The sequence below is a fragment of the Lissotriton vulgaris genome, chromosome 4_1 (genome assembly GCF_964263255.1).
Source record: "Lissotriton vulgaris chromosome 4_1, aLisVul1.2, whole genome shotgun sequence".
NCBI classification, from domain to species: Eukaryota; Metazoa; Chordata; class Amphibia; order Caudata; family Salamandridae; genus Lissotriton; species Lissotriton vulgaris.
The window spans coordinates 763,478,300-763,499,027 of NC_141691.1; the positions used below are offsets into that span (position 1 = coordinate 763,478,300).

Below are 20,728 nucleotides of genomic sequence, written 5' to 3' on the forward strand. Positions count from 1 at the left end.
TTTCCTTTTTTCTCAGGCTTTTCCCTCTTAGTTCTCCTGGTTTCCCGTTGTGAGTTCTGAACAGGTCCCTAGCGCCAGGAAGCCGCTTGGCGGCAGTGCGCTTTATTAAATATTTTTTTCATTTCATTTCATTTCATTTCAGATTCGCAGTAGGATTCTGATAACCTGATTGGAATTTTAATGATTGGGCGACTCAACGAGCCACAGAGAACGGCACAGTTGCAACCCTCCTCATAGCGTCTCATTACTTTACTGTCAAATGTTGTTGACTTAATGTGATGGTTTGATTATGATATTATAAAAACAGATTTAAAACAGAAAGGCTTATTTTTAAATATAAGTGCACAGTTTCTCATATATTTTATTATCATGTCAAATATTACACAGTTGTTACACGTTGCAAATGTTTTGGTGGATTGTTAGACAACATTTTCTCAGGAATGCAGTAGTATATGCATAATATGTACTAAAATTTACAGTCCATGCGAATCCTATGAAATTAACTGTACCACCATTGCCGAAATGGATGACTGTTATGTAAAAGGCAATAAAGTCTGTTTAAAAAAAAAAAGGGGTGAAATGTCGTCGACCTTGCATACTGACTATTGTATATTTAACTTGAGAGGGCTGGTTTGTGGCTGTTTGTATGGTGAGATAAATGGAATCATTTGTACACGTGTCACTTGTAATTGCCTGAGTAAATCATGTTGTGTTCTTCTGGTGATACCCACTACTTTTGACTATGAACAAATATGGTCTTAAGTTTCATAGTAAGAAATTGAGTCATGGCTAAATTAATTGACATGATGTGAGACCGACTGTTTCTTGTAAGGACTGTTATTCCTTTAAAATAATATGCACCCTCGGTTCCTATGTACCCTTTGTTTTCCCCCTTGTTTTTCGTAAAATAGTACACACAATCAACTGATTGCAAGGGTTTGTATACTAACCTAATCTAAAGTGGATATTTACCTTTCTTTGTTTGTTCTCTCCCTCTGGCTTTTCGTTTCTTCCCTCATGTCAAAATTATTTTCCCCATGATTTATTAGTAGAATATACTGCTGCATCTTTTAAGTACAATGTGAGACATGACGTGCCAAATTTTTAACCCTATCTAGTGTCACAGCCTGCCACATTGGTCACTATGGGGAACAGAATCTGCCATAGAAGAGGATGCTGCGGGTCATCTTATGCTGGATAAAGAAGATGAAAGGATGGTCTGCCTCGAACTTCACGGCGACGGGGAGACTTCTTACAGCTATAATGCCTGCAGTGGCAGCAGCAGCCTCGGTGCCTTCTTCATTAACCTCCACAACGGCCTGATGAAAGATGTGGGACAGGAACAGGTCCCTTTTGGCAGACATTCCTGAGAGATCAGCTTTTCCCTCCATGAAAACATCACTCATCCCCATGCTGCTCAGAGTTGATTTGAGGTTGTATTTTTCTTCCAGCTTGAATCTGGGCAGGTCCAACTCAACTTGAGACATCTCCATATTCTCTGGGTTGCACCACTTGGCTATGTTTTCAAAGTTCAGGTGTTCTTCCAGCTAGAATTTGGATAAAGGACAAACAATTGAAATTGGCTAAACCAAGAAAAATAGCAATTGATCGCTGCCGTCATAAGAGAAACTTAGAAACACATCTATGTGCTGACACTCATACTATTTTCATGTGTTTCTATCTGTATAAAAAACTATTCCTTCAGCATTACGAGCATATCAAAAAGGAAATAATAAAACCTGCCAGTGTAGCAACTTGTTTACAGAATGGTTTAGTGCATTCATAGACATAGCAGGTAAAGGAGATGCATGCAGAGATTACTAGACAGAGTTAGATAGTCTGACATCTTGTCTTAAATGTCAGGTGCTTACGCCAGATGTCTATTTTACAAACAGAGAGAGCACATTAACCTGTCTCATTAATTGAAAATTGTGTAAGCATTATAAATATTTAGTATGAAAAACTCCTTGAAATAATGTCTATAAAGGAATCGCAAAGGACAAATAATTTATAGTAACATGAGATGTCCTAATCTCCAACAAAAAGCTTGTTTCTAGAAAGTCACCTACACAGGAGTGCCAAGTTTCAGCCTTTTTGTGCATGACATTCCCATAACATAGGCGTGACACTTCTAAGGAACATTTATTGCGAGCTAAGCCATGTCTTAATGCCTGTGTAATACTATTCCTTTTAGGAATGTCCTTATTTTTCAATGGGGGTTTAGAAATGGGCACATAAGTCTTCTGTCTTATTAAAGGCAATTGTTGCTTGTAAATGTTTTGGGTTTCTGCTGGGTCCTAAGGATGTATTGTGACCGTGGGTAGCAGGCCTTGCAGCTCTTCATATCGTATGTACCCTGGCCACCTGGATGATGATGACCAATGTTCCCTTTATTTTTTATAGGTATGTGGCAAAGCAGTGAGTTTTCTGAGCTCAGTGTGCAACTGAGACATAACCCGACTCACTATGTGAGCAAGCGTGATTGAAAGGCAACACCTCTCTTTTAGACAAAGGGCCTTATATTGAGCCCCGCTCCCACATTGCCAAACCTGTGTGCACACAGGTCACAACTTTTTTCATCATTGGCTGGCGGTACTTCGGGGGTCCCACGGCGGTGACTATAAAAAAAGGCAGCCCAATGGGAATGTCAAAGCAAGTTCCTGCAGGGCATGGACTGTCAAGTCCATGCCCTGCAGAAACTGGGGTTGCATGCAGACAGGGGACATGCATGCATCCCCTGCCACAAAGGCAACAGTGGGATCTGTAGGGCCCCCTTTGCTTCCTCTCCGCCACAGTTTTCATGGCGGGCTCACTGCTATGAAAACCATGACTGAGAGGAAACTCGTAATATGCTTGGCGGGGTCGCAGCAGCTCCAAAAAGAATATTGTGGCCTCAAGACCGCCATATCACCGCCATGGATCGAGGATCCCTGGTGACAGCAGCGCTCCTATGGCAGTACTACTGGCCTACTTCTTATAGGGCGGTTGAACCATCCCATCTCTAGTTTGCCCATATTGTTTTGCGGTGACATCCACCATTTAAAAATTCATAGCTCCGGGAGAACGGATTGAATTTTTGACATTTTCTATGCAAATAATTAATGAACTTTACCATATTCTTTTACATTTGTTTGGGATTTTTTATGTGCTGTGTTGCCACAATATTACTGTTTGTGAGCAGCATAAATACTTTACACATTGCCTCAAAGTTAAGCCTGGTTGCTTTTGTGCCAAAATACCAGAGGGTTAAGCACAGGTTGAATTAGTGACTTTAGTGGTTCACCCTGAGAGGGATTGTGGCTGTTCCTTGAGCAGGGCTGCCACCCAATTCAACCAACAACCCAATTTCTCACACCACCATACATACAAAATTTACGTGTAATATGTTTCTGCGGGAAAACAAAAATCTGGATTATGCAAGGTTCACGAGGTCCTGTGACATATAAATATAAAATATTAATAAAACGAAAACAAAACATAATGACTACAACATATAGGACATGCACAAGAAAGATGGAGCAGTTGTCCACTAGTTTGCAGGGGCTCTGGCTTGCAGTGATTACCTATGACATTGTTTTGTTTGCAGTGACACAGCTGAAACAGAATGTCTTAAAAAGGAGACTTTTCTCTCTCTCTCTTGTGCATGTTCTATATGCCATTGTCATCATGTTTTGTTTATGTTTTGTTAATTTTTTGTATTTTTGATGTCACATGATCTCATGAACCTTGCATAATTAGCAGATTGTTTTCTCCTGCAGAGACATATTGCTTGTACTGGATGTTTGTATGCTGGTGACGTATGTAGGGAGTCAATTGTGGGAAAGTTAGGGATCCAGGTCCTGACAAAACACAACCACCCCCTGAGGTGGAGCCATAGAAGGGACTGAAACATGTTGACATGCTGGGTGTAGGAGCAATAATCTCTCTGGGACATCCAATCTGTTTTTAACAGACTCACTTTTGTTCCACCATTAAAAGCGAAAGTCCACAGGGTAGACAGTCAAGATTGTTGTCCCTTTCTTGTCTGCATCTTTATCCTCATTTTCCTTCTAAATATCCTCCATACCTTAGAGGGCCTGCCCTACACTCAACAATTCTTTGCAAGTGCAGGGTGACCAGTGATGAAGCATGACACCCAGGGAGGTGTGTGAGGTCATCCCGTAAAATAGTTTGTGATGTCAGGGTCTTGATTTATGCATTAGGGCATTCTCGGGTTCTCGACAATAGGGTATTTACCCAAACAATGAGTTTTTATTCGCCTCATCCAGTAGCATTTGTCATGTAAGGCTATGACATTAAAACACATCATCTTTCCGTTGACGTCTTTTTCAATACATGTCGTATCAGGGTAGATCCACCAACTGGATTCACCTTAGGAAAGGACTCAGTCACTGAGTGTACTGAAAGCAGTCAATGGTATTTTCCTTAAAATAAACTAGTTCAAGATGGATATCTGATTATTAGTGGATATCTTGGCATTTATAATATCTGCTTCTCCATATTATTGGCAAAACAACGACTTGAAAAATGCCTGGGCATTTACAATCTCCAGGCAAACAAAACAAGCAGTAGAGTCTTGTTATAAATTAAATCTTCGGAAGGGAACATTGTGCTTGCAGTTATGTTGGGCGGAATCCTCCGGCATCAGACCACATGGGAGTGTGTTACTAATTGAAATAGCACGAGATTGTTTTCTGCTGTTACCTGTTCCAGTCCTGTGGAGTCATCATTGATGTCATCTGGGAGCAGTAGGATCATGCTTAGGTCATTGTCAACATAGGGGAGCTCGAGGACCGTGGTCTTCAGTTCTTCTATGTAGAGCACGTGAAATGCCCCTCTCTGGAACATCATCTGGACAGGTGTAGATGTAGCCTACAAAAAGGGAATATCACACCTTGAACACAACTATTTTGCTTACACCAATAAAGAAAAGAAGAAAGGTTCCACTTATTTGTGCATAAAGTGATAGAATGGAGGGGCATTCGATTCACATACGGACTGATTCGCAAAACCTTTTTGTGCGCATGATTGCATTAGTGTCTTCAAATGACAGCCTCTGGTGCACTCAATAAAAATTTGCGTGAATCTCAGATTGTTTAATGATAAGGTTAGGATGAGGTACCATGGGGCCTGCTGTATAAAGGAGGAGTCACAAACCACTTGGCGAATTTTGCACACCTCCACCTTCATTTTGCGATGGGACTCATGTCATAAACAGTGGCATTGCAAAAGCTTTATTCACTAGCAGGTGCGGAAAGCCCTACCTCGTTAATATTTATGAGGCTGTAGCCTTTTTGCGACTCCTTGTAAATTGCTGCAAATGATGGAATGGAGGCCGGAAGACCTCCGTTGCAAAATTAGCATTTCTTGCATGCTAAATTCTTTCAAAATACAGTGAATGACAGAGGGGGGCAAACAGTGGTCCTCTCGACCATCTCTGCTACCCCTAATGCCCTCAGCCTCGATTCACGAGGTAGAAGAAGCTGTCTCTGAAGGACGGCTTCCACTTTGAAAATCTGTTACTATCCCATTTTACATCTTGTTAATCGATAAATGCTTTGTGACCGCAATGGTGGTTTCGCACCAGAGGCACACTGCATATCACTCGAAAAAGAGACTGCAGGCTCATTACACCCCTGTTGAGTAAATACCAACAAGGAAAGTAGTTTTCAGAAGTTTAATGGTACAAATGAAGCACAGCCTGCATGTACATCCACTGTCGAGGAAGATCGGCTGTAACTGACACCAACACAGTTGGAGCCAACAGCTACATAACTTACACCAGGGACGTCTCGAGTGATGCACAGTTGAATCACAACATCACTCGAGACAGAATGAAATAACAACATAGGCACGAGTCGGCGCGAGTCCACGCAGAGAACAACACGAGAAGAACCTCGCACTAAGTAAGCATGTACTCGCGCTGACTCGTGCAGTGCACAACACAACACACCTTCCCCCCTTATGGAAAGAAAGAGAGAAAAAAAAAAAAAAAACACTGTACATTATACTTTTTTCATAATAAAAGCAACAAAATCAGATAACCACTTTGGTTTCTTAGTGACTCTTTTTGGTACAGAAACAGTAGCATCTTGACTGGTGGAACTATAATCTAAACCCGCAGTACTGGTGAGAGTAGAATCCTGATTGGTAAAACTACCACTTGAGCAGCAAGGTGAAACCTCTGTAACATGAGCGTCCTCATCCAAAAAAGAGAAATCAGCATGTTCAGGAACAGGCTCGTTACAGTAAACATCCTTATTGGCCTTGAGAATAGCAATTCTACTCAGATTCCAAACTTTATTGTTGGATAGTCTCACAGAATTTTTTAAAACTTCTGAGACTTCAAAAGGACCCATGAATGAACTTTCACCTTTCTTGACCTTCCATGGTTTCTTGACCTTTACCATCATGCCAACTTCTACCTTGGGATCTTTTCTTGAACCACATTTCTCATCGAAGTATTTTTTGTTTGAGGAATGGGTGCGAATGAGATTTTCCCTGACTAAACTTAGATCCACCTTAGAAGGAGTAGATTTCACTAACCATGATGGGTTCACTTTTGTCCTAGGAACTCTCCCTCTCATGATCTCAAAAGGAGAGTACCCAGTCATAGAATTTGTGGTTGTTCTGTACATCCACACCTTCTTAAAAATCTCTACTTCCCATGTTTTATCGTTGCTACTAGTGATCTGTATGGCTCCTTTAAGAACTCTATTGAATCTCTCTATAACCCCATTGCCACTGGGATTATATAATGACGTAGTGCAATGAACAATACCAAGTCTTGAAAAATAGTCATTAGCCTTCTTAGAGATAAATTGTACACCATTGTCAGATATAATCCTTACTGGTAACCCCTCCTCAATAAAAACTTTATCTAAAAAACACAAGACTGAATCAGTGTCTATTTTCTGGACAATTTTGATAATAGGCCATTTAGAAAAAATGTCAATGGCTGCTATAACGTACTTGGATTCATAACCAATGGGACCCATTATGTCTATGGCAATGGTTTCCCAAGGATTACTAGGAATACTATGTGTACCCATATTAGGTTTCAAAGTAACTAGAGACTTGTCAGAATTGGCACATACCACACAATTTCTGACCAACCTTTCAATAAACATGTCTATCCCTGGCCACCAAAATAAATGTTTAACCTGTTGTTTAGTTCTAACCATGCCACTATGACCTTCATGACCCTGCATGACTATGGTTTTCCTTAAACCTACTGGCGGTACAATACGCTCGCCTCTTTTAATGATGTTCTCACAACATGAGAGTTCTGACCTTACTTCCCAAAAACTTCTCAATTCTGAACTCAAACACTTCTTTTCAGGCCAAGTACTCACTATATAACTACCAACATTCTTTAACACAGCATCATCCTCAAATTTCTCTTTCCACAAATTCTGATCAATGGAAATGGGACCCTCATCATGGATCATGGCAATCTGGAAATTGTCCCATTCATTATGTAAATCCTCCTGAATAGGTAAAGGCATCCTAGACAGAAAATCAGCAGAAACATTTTCTCTCCCTGGCAAATATTGTATGTTATAAATAAAATCCTGCAAACGCATGGACATGCGTGCAATTCGGGCTGAAGCTCTTAACATGCCTTCTGTAGTGAGTAATCGTACTAACGGTTTGTGATCACTCCTGAGAGTGCATTCCTTACCCCATACAAACACCCTGAAATGTTCTAAAGCCCAAATGCACGCTAAAGTCTCTCTTTCTATTGTGGAGTACTTTTCCTCAGCAGGAGTGAGTGCTCTAGAAGCATGTGCAATGATCACTTCTTTTCCCTCCTTATTCTTTTGAGAAAACACAGCACCTAGTCCCTTTGCGCTAGCATCAGTAGTAATGATGTTTTCTAGGGAAGGATCAAAACAAGATAACGCATTTGCTGAACAGATAGCATTCTTAACATCACTGAACTCCTTCTCACATTCACTAGTCCACTCAAAAACAACTCTATTTTTGATTAGTTGCCTGATATTATATGTTCTGCAGGAGAAATCAGGTACATACCTAGCGTAAAACTCAACTAACCCTAAAAAGGACCTTACATCGTCCTTAGATAAAGGATGAGGAGCCGATTTAATAGCTTCTAAAAGTGAAGGTTTGGGCTTGATACCTTCTGCACATAATTCGTGGCCTAGGTAATTTACAGAATGTACACCAAATTTGCATTTTTCATGCTTGATAGTAAGACCATGTACATTAAGTGCATTCAAAACCTCTTCCAAAGCCATAATATGTTTGTCTTTATCATCATTGAATACCAAAATGTCATCTTGAAAGCAGATGGCATGTTTACAGTCCTTCAAAATATCTTGCATGACTCTCTGGAAAATTGCTGCTGCAGACGCCAGTCCAAAAGGCATCCTGTTGAATCTGAAACACCCAAATGGTGTAATGAATGCTGTCAAATCCTTACTCTTTTCACTTAACTCTATCTGGTGATACGCAGCAGATAGGTCAATAGTTGAAAAAATATTAGATCCCCCAACTACAGACAACATTTCAGAAATGCGGGGAAGAGGAAACTGATCTACAATAATATTATTATTAAGATGGCGAAGGTCAATGCATAATCTGACCTTGCCATTAGCTCGCCTGGCAACTACTATGGGCGAAACCCATTCAGAAGATTCTATTCTTTCTATTATACCTCCTTCCACTAAACCATCTAATTCATTCTTGACTTCCTCTCTGACAGCAAAAGGAATATTACGAGCTTTGTGTATCTTAGGACACGCATTCTCCTTTAAGCGAATTTCATGCTTAAAGCTAGTTAACTTTCCAATGCCTTTGGAAAAAACATTTGGAAATTTACTCAGCATCAAAGAAGAAATCCCATTTTGCTCATCAATCAGCATCACTGGTGTAGGGCTATTAGGATCCAGTACAATGTCAAGCTTGCCAAAGTCAAACCAACTTAGAACTGAAGGACCCTTCTTTGAAACATACAACTTGGCAATGCATTTTCTATTCTTAAATCTGAAAACTAAAGTCCTGAAACCTAAAATATCTATCCTTCCACCAGAATACCCTTCGGGATTAATATCACTTTCTTCTAGGTGGCTACCAAGTCTAGGTACAAACAATTTTCTCCAGACCGATTCACAGACTATAGAATAAGGTGAACCAGAATCTGCATACATGTTAATTTTTACACCTCCGATAACCATGTCACACAAAGGCTTTTTCTTGATGGAATGGTCATTCACATTTAAAACAGTAGAATCTTTTATGTTTAAAACGAATAAGCAGTCATTGGAGTCATTAGTGAAATCATCCTCATCACTATTCTCATTCAATTCAATACATTTGACTTTTTGATTGACATTACCCCTTCTGCAAGCAGAAGTAAAATGTCCTTTCAAACCACAATTGGAACATTTTTGTTTTAAACCAGGGCAAGTTTTGTCATTAGCCAAATGTGATTTGCTGTTGCACCTGAAACACTTGAGACCAATCCTTGGTGTTTCAGGATTTACTTTTGGAGAAAATACTTGTTTCTTCTTGAAAGTATCTCTATTTTTACTATCATATTTTTGATTAATTTTTGCAACAACATTCTTACTGACAGAGGCATCATTCCCTTTAACTTGTAACGCACTTCTACAAGAAAGCTCAGCCTTTCTAACAATTGACAATACAAAGTCTAAGTTCTCATCACCATTAATCCAAAGTCTTTCCTGTATAGTCTCATTTTTGGAGTGCATGACTACTTGATCTCTTATAAGGTCTTCTTGTAAGTTTCCAAATTTGCAATCCAGAGCTAAAGTTTTCAAAGATGAAACAAAATTATCTACAGTCTCATCACATAACTGTTTTCTCTGGAAAAACTTGAACCTAGAAATACCTATACAGACTTTGGGAGAACAGTACTTATCAAAATCATAAATGGCTTTGTCAAATACATTCATGTCACCACTAGCTTGTGAAATGGGAAGTTGATTGAAGGCTTTTAATCCTTCAGGACCCAAACTGTGTAAAAAAATGCCCTTTTTTTCTGGGGCTTTCATCTTACCATTTGCATCCAGAGTCTCAATATAATTTAAAAAATAAGCCTTCCATTCAATCCAAGGCATACAAGGGGCACTACCAGCAGACCAATAACTTTGTGGGGGAGCAAGAGTGTAACCTTGAGCACACATAGTGATAAAAATGAATGGTACAACTAGAAAGACAGTAAATAAATAGTCTTAGTTGAAAAATAATTAAATACAGTATTTGAATGTTGATGGAAAAATAAAAAAAATAAAGTCAAACCAATTCTGGAAATTCAGAATAATTTTCCTGTGTCCAGATGAAGATTATCCAACGTCTTCTTGAACTTGGGATCACCACGCGTTTTTTAAACTCTCCAAACTTCAGATCACCATTCCTTTTTTTTTATTTTGCCTTTAAAACTCCCAAACCGTTTCAAAAAGGAAGATCCTCCTCTATACACGAAGATAGAGAAAAAAAAAAAACGGAAGTCACCTTGTCTGTTTCATTAAAAACAAGGAAACCAATGAGAAACGGGGTCTCAGTTCCCGTGAGGAGTCGAGCAATAGCCTGTGTTCACCGATTGTCCAATCCGTGTGGAGGAAGATTTCATTAACGCGAAGGTAAACAAGGACGCGCACAGATGAAATAAATCCTTCGCTCCTGGATCGGAAACTCAGCTTCAAGGGTGCGCACAGATGCCTCAGCTCTCAAATAGGAAATTCAGCCTCACTCGGAAATTCAGCTCAATTGAAGAACAGTTTGGAAAGGAGGCGTGTTAAAAATAAGTAAGTGGATTTCCGAAAAAATTATAAATTCAGGCAGGAAGTGCTTCTTTAAAGGTTCAATGCTCCATCCTTCGTCGCCAGATTTGTTGAGTAAATACCAACAAGGAAAGTAGTTTTCAGAAGTTTAATGGTACAAATGAAGCACAGCCTGCATGTACATCCACTGTCGAGGAAGATCGGCTGTAACTGACACCAACACAGTTGGAGCCAACAGCTACATAACTTACACCAGGGACGTCTCGAGTGATGCACAGTTGAATCACAACATCACTCGAGACAGAATGAAATAACAACATAGGCACGAGTCGGCGCGAGTCCACGCAGAGAACAACACGAGAAGAACCTCGCACTAAGTAAGCATGTACTCGCGCTGACTCGTGCAGTGCACAACACAACAACCCCCTATTCACTTTACACGTTTGTGTGGGTTACAAAAGGCCCTTTGCAATTTGGAATTAATTTTTCGACATGCAGTGGATTTTTAATACATTGTCACCCAAAGTATTGTGGACGCAAAGTTTGAAGGTAGTGTCAGACAGCCCTATCTCCAAATGTTGGGAACTCACAGTCACAGTTTTCACTAACATTTCCAATGCATTTCCAACACTAGCTGTTTACATAAACGTACAGCTCATAATAAGTAGGGAAAAGCAGGAGCGGCTCCTCCGCTAAGGCGGAGGAGCATCGCCCGCTGCTCTCAGAGACGGAGGAGGGACGGCCGCCATGAAAGCGTGAAAGGTAAGTTTTTTTGTTTTTTCCCAAACCCTTCTCCCAACTGCCCCGCAAACCCCTTTACCTGCCCGACGCCACTGGGTAAAAGTGGAGCTGTTACTGTGAGACAGGGCATAAACAACCTGGTATTTTGTGAGGGAGATTTCTCCACTTGGAAACAAGTTTTACAAATGGAAAAAAGATTAATACAAATAAATATGTACCTCCACATTTACACTAACCTTTCGTTTGTGAATTATCTCCTTTGTGTACATCACACAATTGGGGAGTTAGAGCTGTTGAGCATATGTCTGAAAAGCTGTAAAGGTCGTATTTGAAGCTTTTGCATGACAGTTTTGTCAATCCCAATACATTACAAATAGGGTTCCCCGCGTTATGATATTTTAGTTTTTTGACATTTCTGTCTGTATTTATCCATATTAAACTTACGACCATATTATTGGTGTTTACGCATATTTATTTTGTTTTGAGAAAACATGGAGTTGTAAAAAGGCATAGTTCTGCATTTATTTATTTATTTAACTGATAGACAGGCACTCATATTTTGATATTAGCATTGCATACAAATAGAGGTTAACCTATGCCTGATCCTGCTTTTCAACTCCCCATGCAGCCTATCTGTTCAGCTGTTGGCCTGGAATTCATGAAGGACAGCATGTACAATTTTCAGTATGTTTTCGCTCTTCAAAATGAATACAGCGAATCAGTAAAAACGGGAAACTGGAAGCCTTAATTATGAATGCTATACAAATCATAGATGTATGCCTGCAAATCTGTGGTATTTCTCAGTTTTATTAAATCTGACACTTAGTGCCAAGAGCCAGGGCTTTTGCATAAACAAGCACCCTTTTAAAACCAAATATTTATAAATTGTGACATTTTTCAATATTCTAGAATAATTGCCGTAAAAAACATCTGATAATATTTCAATGTTTTCAGGGTATCCATAACAGGTATGATGCCAAATGTAAGTGTTTATAAAGACTATTTTCATTATTTTGCGTGGCTAGCATACATTTCTTAATTGCAATTTGAAGAGGTTTACATTGGTAGCATATGGTTATGTCACAGCATAAACTGAACATTTAGGAGTCAGTGTGGTACCTGGAATATGTAATGGAGCAGTTTAAGCAGAGAATAGGAAGACCAAGCTCACTGAAGCTGGCATGGACTCCTATTGGATGACCTTTTGCATGTACCGCTTACTCACACTCCATAGATACCCGAATGCAAGAGGCAGCCAAAGTCACAGCTCCTGGTCAGCCACTATTTCAGACCACTGCGCAAACAACCCAGCAATGGTGCCTTCTACGGGCCCGATTCATAAAGATTGTCCTGTCATATATTCTCTTATAGTACTGCCAGCTCACTCATTAATTCTAAGAGTAGGTCAGGAGTAGGCCACTGATAGCCTGGCTTACTGTTTGAATTCAAAATCAAGGCAGGAGTACTACAAGAGTAAGGGCCTAAATTATGTTTCAGCGGATCGGTGACTCCCTCACAAACATGACATCCGCCGTATTACAAATGCCATTGGATATAATGCACTTATAATGCAGCCGACAGGATATTCATCACGTTTGTGATGGAGGAACCCATACTCCAAATTCTAAATCAAGCCCTACATCACTAACACACATTGCAGCATCTTTGGGACTAGGGCAATAGAGATAATACTGACACTGATTGTTCCCAGTGCTGAAGATGAGATGCAGCCGTACAATTAGAATTGATGAAAGGAAAAAAGAACAAGCACTGGCAATGCCAGTAGGTGTGGCTTTGATGTGCTGCACACTGCACTCACATAACACCTCTCACCTTACTCTGACACAGGCACAACACTCACCCTGCTTCCACACAGGGGCAGCACTAACCACACACTGTCAAAGGCATGTCGCTCAAGTACATTCACACAGGCTTAGCATTCACCCTGCACAGACAGGATTGCCACATACTCTGCACTTCTGCTGTCACACCACTCATGCTGCACTCATGTAGGCACACCACTTACTATGCATTCATACATTGGTACAATTCTCATCTTGCACTCACAGAAAGACACCCATACATTCACACAGGCACCCTATTGGCAATTTATTCACACAAGCACACTCCTCACTCTGGACTCACCCAGGTACACCCCTTGCTCAGCACTTACATGGGCACACCAATCACCCTGTACTCACATGAGCATACCTCTTATTCTGCACTCATTGAAACCCATCCCTCCCTCTGCACTCACACAGCCACACTAACACGCTACTCATCCTGCACTCACTTTGGCACAACACTCAACCACCACTCATGCAGATGCACCCCAGCATTCACACCAGCACACCACATACCCTACACTTACAGAGACACGACACTCAACCTGTACCCATACAGATGCACCCCAGCACTCACATAGCCACACTGCTCAGCCTGGACTCAAACAGGCACACTCCTCCGGTTACACTCATGCAGCCTCACCAAAAACCTTGTACTCACATGCTCACACCTCTCACCATACACTCACCTGAGCACACCTCTCCTGCGGCACTCACACAGGCACTACACTCATCCTGCATGCACACAGACAGGCTGCTCACCTTACACTCACACTGACAATTAGCTCACCTGTCACTTAAATGCTCTGTATTATGATAAATGCGCTGCCCTCAGGGCAGCAGCTAACTCACACTGCCCTGGGGGCAGCTCATTCATGTGAAAAATGGAGCAGCTGCTTTGAAGCCCCTCCATGTTTTCACAGTCATTCGGCAACCAGGCTGCACTTTTTAAGGAGATTAGAGATCCCCTTGCAGGTGGGTGCAGTCAGTGCAAGGGGATGTCTGGGAGGCCCATGGGACCCCGTTTCCCTCCTCCAGAGGGCTGTTCTCAGAGGGCACATTGACAGTGCGCCACCTTTTAGGTGGTGCACTGTCAGTGCGCCTCCAAAGACTTTTTTGCCTCTGCGCCCATGTCTGTAATACAAGGCAGGCACGGAGGCAAAGGGATTTCATCATTTGCATGGGGCACGCAAATCAGAGAACGCCCCCTGAAGATAGGGCTGGTGCTTTATGTGCGCCAGCGCTATCAGTATTACAGAAGGGGCCACACAAGCGTCTACGACCCCTGTAATAAAAACAGTGCCCCGGGGCGCGCAAAGAGCGCAAAAGCTTTTTGCGCCCCCAGGGCACTTTGTGTAGAACGGCCCCTGTACAGTGTGATCACTTCTTTGAGCAGTTCAGGCAAAGGTCCTGATTTAGATCTTGGCAGACAGGTTACTCCGTCACAATGGTGACGAATATCCCGTCCGCAGAAATATAAGTCCCATAGGATATAAAGGGATTTTTATTTCAGTGGAATCTAAATCAGGCACAAAGTCTTCACCTCTCTTCTTCTTTCCTCCCTTGCCCACGGATGCCTGCGGATTCCTCCTGATGAAGAGGGGGAGTGTTCACATGTATTACATGGGCACTACCGATGAATGTGACAGTGTTTCTGTGCAGTTGCCCCGACCGGCTAGAAGTTTCTGTATCCCTAAACAAAACATTATTTCCTCTGCTATTCATCATGCCAACATTAAATGGATTGAAATAAGAACATGCAGCATATTTGTGGGGCATGGCAAATGATTTCTCCCACATTGCCCGCCACAACTCTGAATTCATCTTTGCTATTCCTGCAGTCGCCCCCATGAATAGCCTGGCATCCATTTTGTTTGCTGGAACCAGGTTCATACCTGGTTACACCGTGCCTAGTCTGGATATTGTTATCATGCTAAGAATTAACCCAGCCATAAGGTATGCTCTTCCAAAGTCCCCAAGCTGAAAATGACTGCTCAAAGAAATATCAGAAATGTCTTCTTCTTAGCTTTACTTTTCTCCATGTAGAGGATCAGACTGACCATCCATGAAGTACACACTGTACTTATGTTTTTAGTGGAGTTTGTAAATTCAATTGTTAGAGCATTAGGGTATTGATCAGTTAGAAGCTCAAAGAACTGCACTCATAAAAAACAGCATGAATTGATTTTGTCTTGGATGCCAAGAATGGAGTTTGTGCCTTTTTGGATCTGAATGTTTTACCTTCACTCCAAATGTCTCATTCAGTATACATACTCAGATTGATCACACCTGCAATAGTGTTAAGGAATCACACAAGATAAATGATGGTTCAGGACTTGAAGGATGGAGTATCTGGTCTTGATTGCAAGGCTTTTTTGGGGTGTTGTGAATGAAGATACCAGAGAAAGACTCAAAAGCTTTCGTTTTGCTCATCTTGCTCTATATATTTATCGGTTTGCATATACTGTGTGATCACTGTAATGGAAATAGAGTATTTCCTTTCTTTCTTCTCACATTACCCATCCTCGATTATGAGGTAAATGACAAATATGACTATGTGTCGCTCAGATATCCTAATGATGATGATGTCTCATGAAGGAACCATATTTATTAATGATTTGTTTGGTTGGACGATTGCACTAGAAGAGTACAGAAGAGAGAGATTTGAGAATGTAAAAATTTGCAGCAGTATAACTCAGCATAACTGAAGTAGTGGCAGCTATATACCTGCTCACTGCGAAAGCAGTGCTACCAAGTTGTGACTTCTCTGATGTGTAAAGTCTTACTCTCATGTATGTAGTGTTGAACTGGATATTTGGGTGTTCTGGCAGTCTGGCACTTCCTGATGGGCCAGCTTCAAAGTGCCAGTGTGTGGGTTGTTTTTTTGGTCCCATCACAGCACATGGGACCATAAAAAGTCTGAGACACTGGCCATTTCAAACTCTCCCATCTCACAACGCCAGACTGACCAAATAGCCAGCCCAACACTGCATATCTGACTTTGTAAGCAAGACATTTTCAAGTCACTTGAGCAGCTCTGAAAGTTTACATTTTTGTATCTTTTCAATGATCGAATGTTACTATCTGACATATGCCAGGCCTCCCTTTGTATCCTTTTTGTGATCTGAATTGGATCCCTGTGTATGACAATGTATTATCTTTAAAAACATAAATGAACCTTAAAAGCATTTTAGGACTAACATACTCTTTCAGTTAATATCAAAATGAAATCGAAGTCCGAGAGCAAATTTTATCAGTAGATCTTGAGGCACATTCTGATATTGACATTTTCATAATAAAACATTATTATGAAGGCAAGGAAAGGAAAGATTTTACTTCCTCAAAAACATTGATTCTCTGGGTTTTCTACAGATTCACATAGAAACCCTATTTAATAATCTCTGTTTCTGTTAGATGGGAAGAGGGTGAGAAGTTTTGCCTTTTTTCTAGCCAGATTTTCCTTCCTCAACACCCACACTTTTGCTGCTCTTGTGGCATGCTTGCACCCTAGAACCTCATGACACTACCAAATGATCTATTCCCTTTTACAGAGGATTGACATAATTTTCCTATGATCTCTGGTCAGTCATTTTCTATGTATTTTACTAAAAAGCTTTCTTCACAGGTTTGACAATTCATATTGTCTTTGATTATTTTACTCTGGTTTCACTAATGTGATTAAAATGTTTGGGGAATTTACTGTACCTTACTTAGTCTGAATAATTTCTCTTCTGTATTTTGTTCTGGAAATTTCTCTGCCCAGTTTCCCTTGAAGTAGATGGCATTCACAAGGACCAGTCTGGTAAGTGCATCAATAGATCCCAGTGGCAGAAGGTTCTGAATTTTACCTTTAAGTAAACAAAAGATGGACGTTTAATGACACGTTGATAAAACAGTGCAAGTACGCTAAAGGAAATTAAGTGTGTCTAGATATGGCAGATGAAAAACACATATATAATGCATGTATGGATTGGCACTATAAAATGCAGGAGTAAAATGTGACAAGAAGCATTCAATGTATAGTTGATTGTTTGCCGGTATCGAAAAATGCTAACATGGTTGAGAGCAGTCATTTTGTGCAACGTGGTTGAGAGCAGCCATTTTGTGCTGCAGATTTGGGGTGGTGGAATACTATAGAGGAGGTGATAGTTAAGTTCTGTAAAGTTCAGAAACTGGAGAGATTGCTGCATGAAGATGCAGTCTGCGTCCGACCATACCCCTGTGCCCTTAATGCCTTGTAGCTGCACCTGGATCGTAGTCATTGGATACAGATATGCACCGTCCATCCACACACAATGCTTGGACTTCGCCAGTGACCTCTCCCTTCCCTCTCCGACCTTGGGGGCATGATGGAGGACGATGCTGACAGCGCCTGCCAGCAACACCTGCTAAGGAACTATGGCGAGGACCCACGGGCTGAAACGAAAACTATTTGTACTTACCGCGGAGCCCGAATACCCTTGGCCTCTGCCCGGTGGAGCTGTCCTATGCAGCTTTAGCAGAGTCTGGCCCTGGGTAACCCCATCAGCCGTCACCTACCCACCCGGGCAACGGACATTGTTCTTCACAGTTCTATATCTCTCTCTCTCTCGGAGACTACTTTGACTGCTTTGTTCCCCCTGGAGTTTTTTTCCTCTTCAGATCTACCTGACGCGGTCTGCTTTCCTCCCCCATTTTTACCTTTCCCCCACTATTTTCCATTCCCCTATGACGTATGTCTTGGAGATGCTACACGTTAATTTTCTACATTAATATGTATGCTCACGTTTCTCTCCCAAGCATACACTGGTAACTGCAACTGTAACTGTAATCTGATGTAACTATGTAACAATGTTCTATGCAATGTCCTACCGCACGTAAAGCGCTCGGATACCTCCGGGTCTAGCCAGCGCTATATAAAACCTTTCAAATAAATGAACAAATAAATACCAAAGGCAGGCAGTTTCTGTAATTCTGTTGGCAGGACTCCTTTTAGTTGTCACAAATGACATGACTGCTAAGGAAGCAAACCATATTGAATGCTGTTAGTGTGGGTGTATGCATATGTGCTGATGTGTGGGAATGTACATGTGTTCATGCATGTGAGTATGTTGATCTGGTAGTAATCCGCATATGTCTCGTTGTATATATGTATGCGATCTGGAACGTTATTTACTTTTAACAGAACTTGAGATCCCTTTATCTCTAACACTGCAACCCTTGTCCAGTATCTCTCCCATTCAAAAGCCCTAGCCAGCACCCTGTCCTTTTAGCTAGGTACACTGCATTGCTTGTGGGAAAACCTGCGACTCACCCCACAAATGCTATTGGCTATTGTATGTCACTGAGACAATCCAAGCACACCCTCTCTTTATTGATATTCACCCTCCTTAAAAGCAGCGTGTTTTTTAAGAAGGTCACCCATTTTGCATATCTGCATCATCATCCAAAGATGGTTTATCTTTCATTCACTTTCATGTGACCACCCTCATTGAAGAGCCAAGAAGTTGACAGATATGTACAAACTAATCACATGTATTGTTTGCAGCAAAGATGAAAGACACTGACGCTACTCACTCTCAGTCTGACCTTCCACCCAGGAATTAATCTCTTTTCTTGCATCTTCTGCGGCTCCTATGAAGTCAACAATCTGCATCTTGGCATTGTAGAATTCCTCAATGGAGTAGGAATATTCCTAAAGTGCAAGAAACATGGTATACCACACATATTAAGACAGTTCACTGGAAGATAAATGTAGCTGTGGACTGAAAAACCTCATGGAATTCAATAAGGAAATGATTTGGTTATCAATAACTCTAATCCTAGGGGCATAACTTATCCCGATTTCATAGAAAATGTTGTGACAACATTGACCAGCTACGGCAAACGCTAGCTGGATATGGCCTTATCAGGAGTGCAAATCACTATATAAATTCTGCAGTACAATACGCTAAGGCAATCGTGATATCAAAAGTCTCCAAAACGCTTGAAAGCAGCAGGAACTAGGATTGATTTCTACATGCTAAACCTTTGCAATTCTTGTAAATATCCACCTATCTGCTGACCATTGGGCCATGAGAGTAAAAAGCGATGACCAATTAACTAATTTGAGGAGTAGAAATTAAACATGAACATATATATGTTTGCTACTTTTGTAGCTAGGTGTTTTTTTTACTGTTATAATTCGCTCTTTATGAACACATGCAAAGTAAAGATTTCTTAACAATAATGTGCAGTGGACCACCATTGGTGGCTGCGCAAACTCACTTCCTTTCTATAATGAGGCCACTGTAGGGATAGGAGTTCATGACTATTTGTACTCATTTATTAACGTGCTTCACCAGGCTGTTGGTCTCTCTGCTCTCTCCATAAGGAACCAACCAATAGGAGTGTTAGGGGAGTTTGCCCACTACATTTGGAGGAGGGGAGCTTGTCAGTCTCGTTCACTGCTCACCCACTGCCTAGTCCTGCAGTGAAAGGTCAGTAAAGCAGTGCAGACATACACTATGCATGAGACATGGATGACTTTAATGTCACCCAATTTTCTCAGTGTGCAGCGTGTGCCTGTGAGGCAGCACAGGCAGCAGGAAGGTGCAGCCATATGTAACACTTATGACATGGCTCACGGTATGAGATCCATGATGTGCGCTTAGTTCTGTCACCCAGGTCCGGTCTCCTCCACTCATTGGCTGTTGGTTCCAAAGAATAGCCAATGAGTGGAGGAGGAGGCTGCATCTGGGAGAGGCAAACTGAGAGGCATGGATTGTTCTTGAGCGTGTCCCTGCCCTTGTTACTGTCATGTTTCTCTGCCCTCTTACCTGAGCCACAAACGTCTCATGTGTTGGTGGTGGGTCGCTGCAGAGATCAGGAGGCAGAGAGTTCTAAACAAGAGCTATATGCCTCTGGCACCCTGCTGCGGCTAGCACCACGTGGCTGCTGTCACTGTGGCCAGCTTCTCCCTCCCATATTCACTGCTGCTGTAGCCTACACCTAAGATGTGGGCAGGAGGGAACAGGCTGAGATACGCAGAGCCACCGAGATGTAAGTGTGGGGGGAGGGGAAACTTTGGCTGAGCGTTCATGTGTGCGGAGTGCGCAATTGAGAATGTGTGTTTGAGTGAGAGTGTGTGAATAAATAAGCATGTCATTGTTTGGGTTTTCCTGACTGCTTATGTGTGTGCCTGGTAAGGAGGAGCAGGTGGGTTGGTGGGGCGGGGTGACAGGCTTGTCACACAACTTTCAAAGGTCACTTTCAGCCCTTCCTTTGTCATCTCTCCAGTAGAGTAGGCCTACTGGGAAGAGTGCCAAGATCTAAAAGGGAAAAGATAAAGTGTAAGTTGTCTAAATTGGGAACATTACTTATAAAAAAGAACAGCAATACGCTCGTTGCGACCAC

General features: G+C 41.5%; 1 protein-coding gene across 3 annotated transcripts in view; it reads right to left on the reverse strand.

Annotated features, from left to right (window-relative positions):
- Nucleotides 1-308: 308 nt before the first annotated feature.
- The window catches only part of LOC147722555 (leukocyte elastase inhibitor-like), an 89,485-nt gene continuing 69,065 nt past the window's right edge, over nucleotides 309-20,728 (reverse strand). For all 3 annotated transcript variants that reach the window (XM_086965089.1, XM_086965087.1, XM_086965086.1), the window contains exons 6-9: nucleotides 18,911-19,028; nucleotides 17,060-17,202; nucleotides 4,705-4,872; nucleotides 309-1,547 (exon numbers count right to left, since the gene is read on the reverse strand). In XM_086965089.1, coding sequence (XP_086821215.1) covers nucleotides 1,143-1,547; nucleotides 4,705-4,872; nucleotides 17,060-17,202; nucleotides 18,911-19,028 — 834 coding nt within the window. In that variant the 3' untranslated portion in view covers nucleotides 309-1,142. The remainder of the gene's footprint in view (nucleotides 1,548-4,704; nucleotides 4,873-17,059; nucleotides 17,203-18,910; nucleotides 19,029-20,728) is intronic.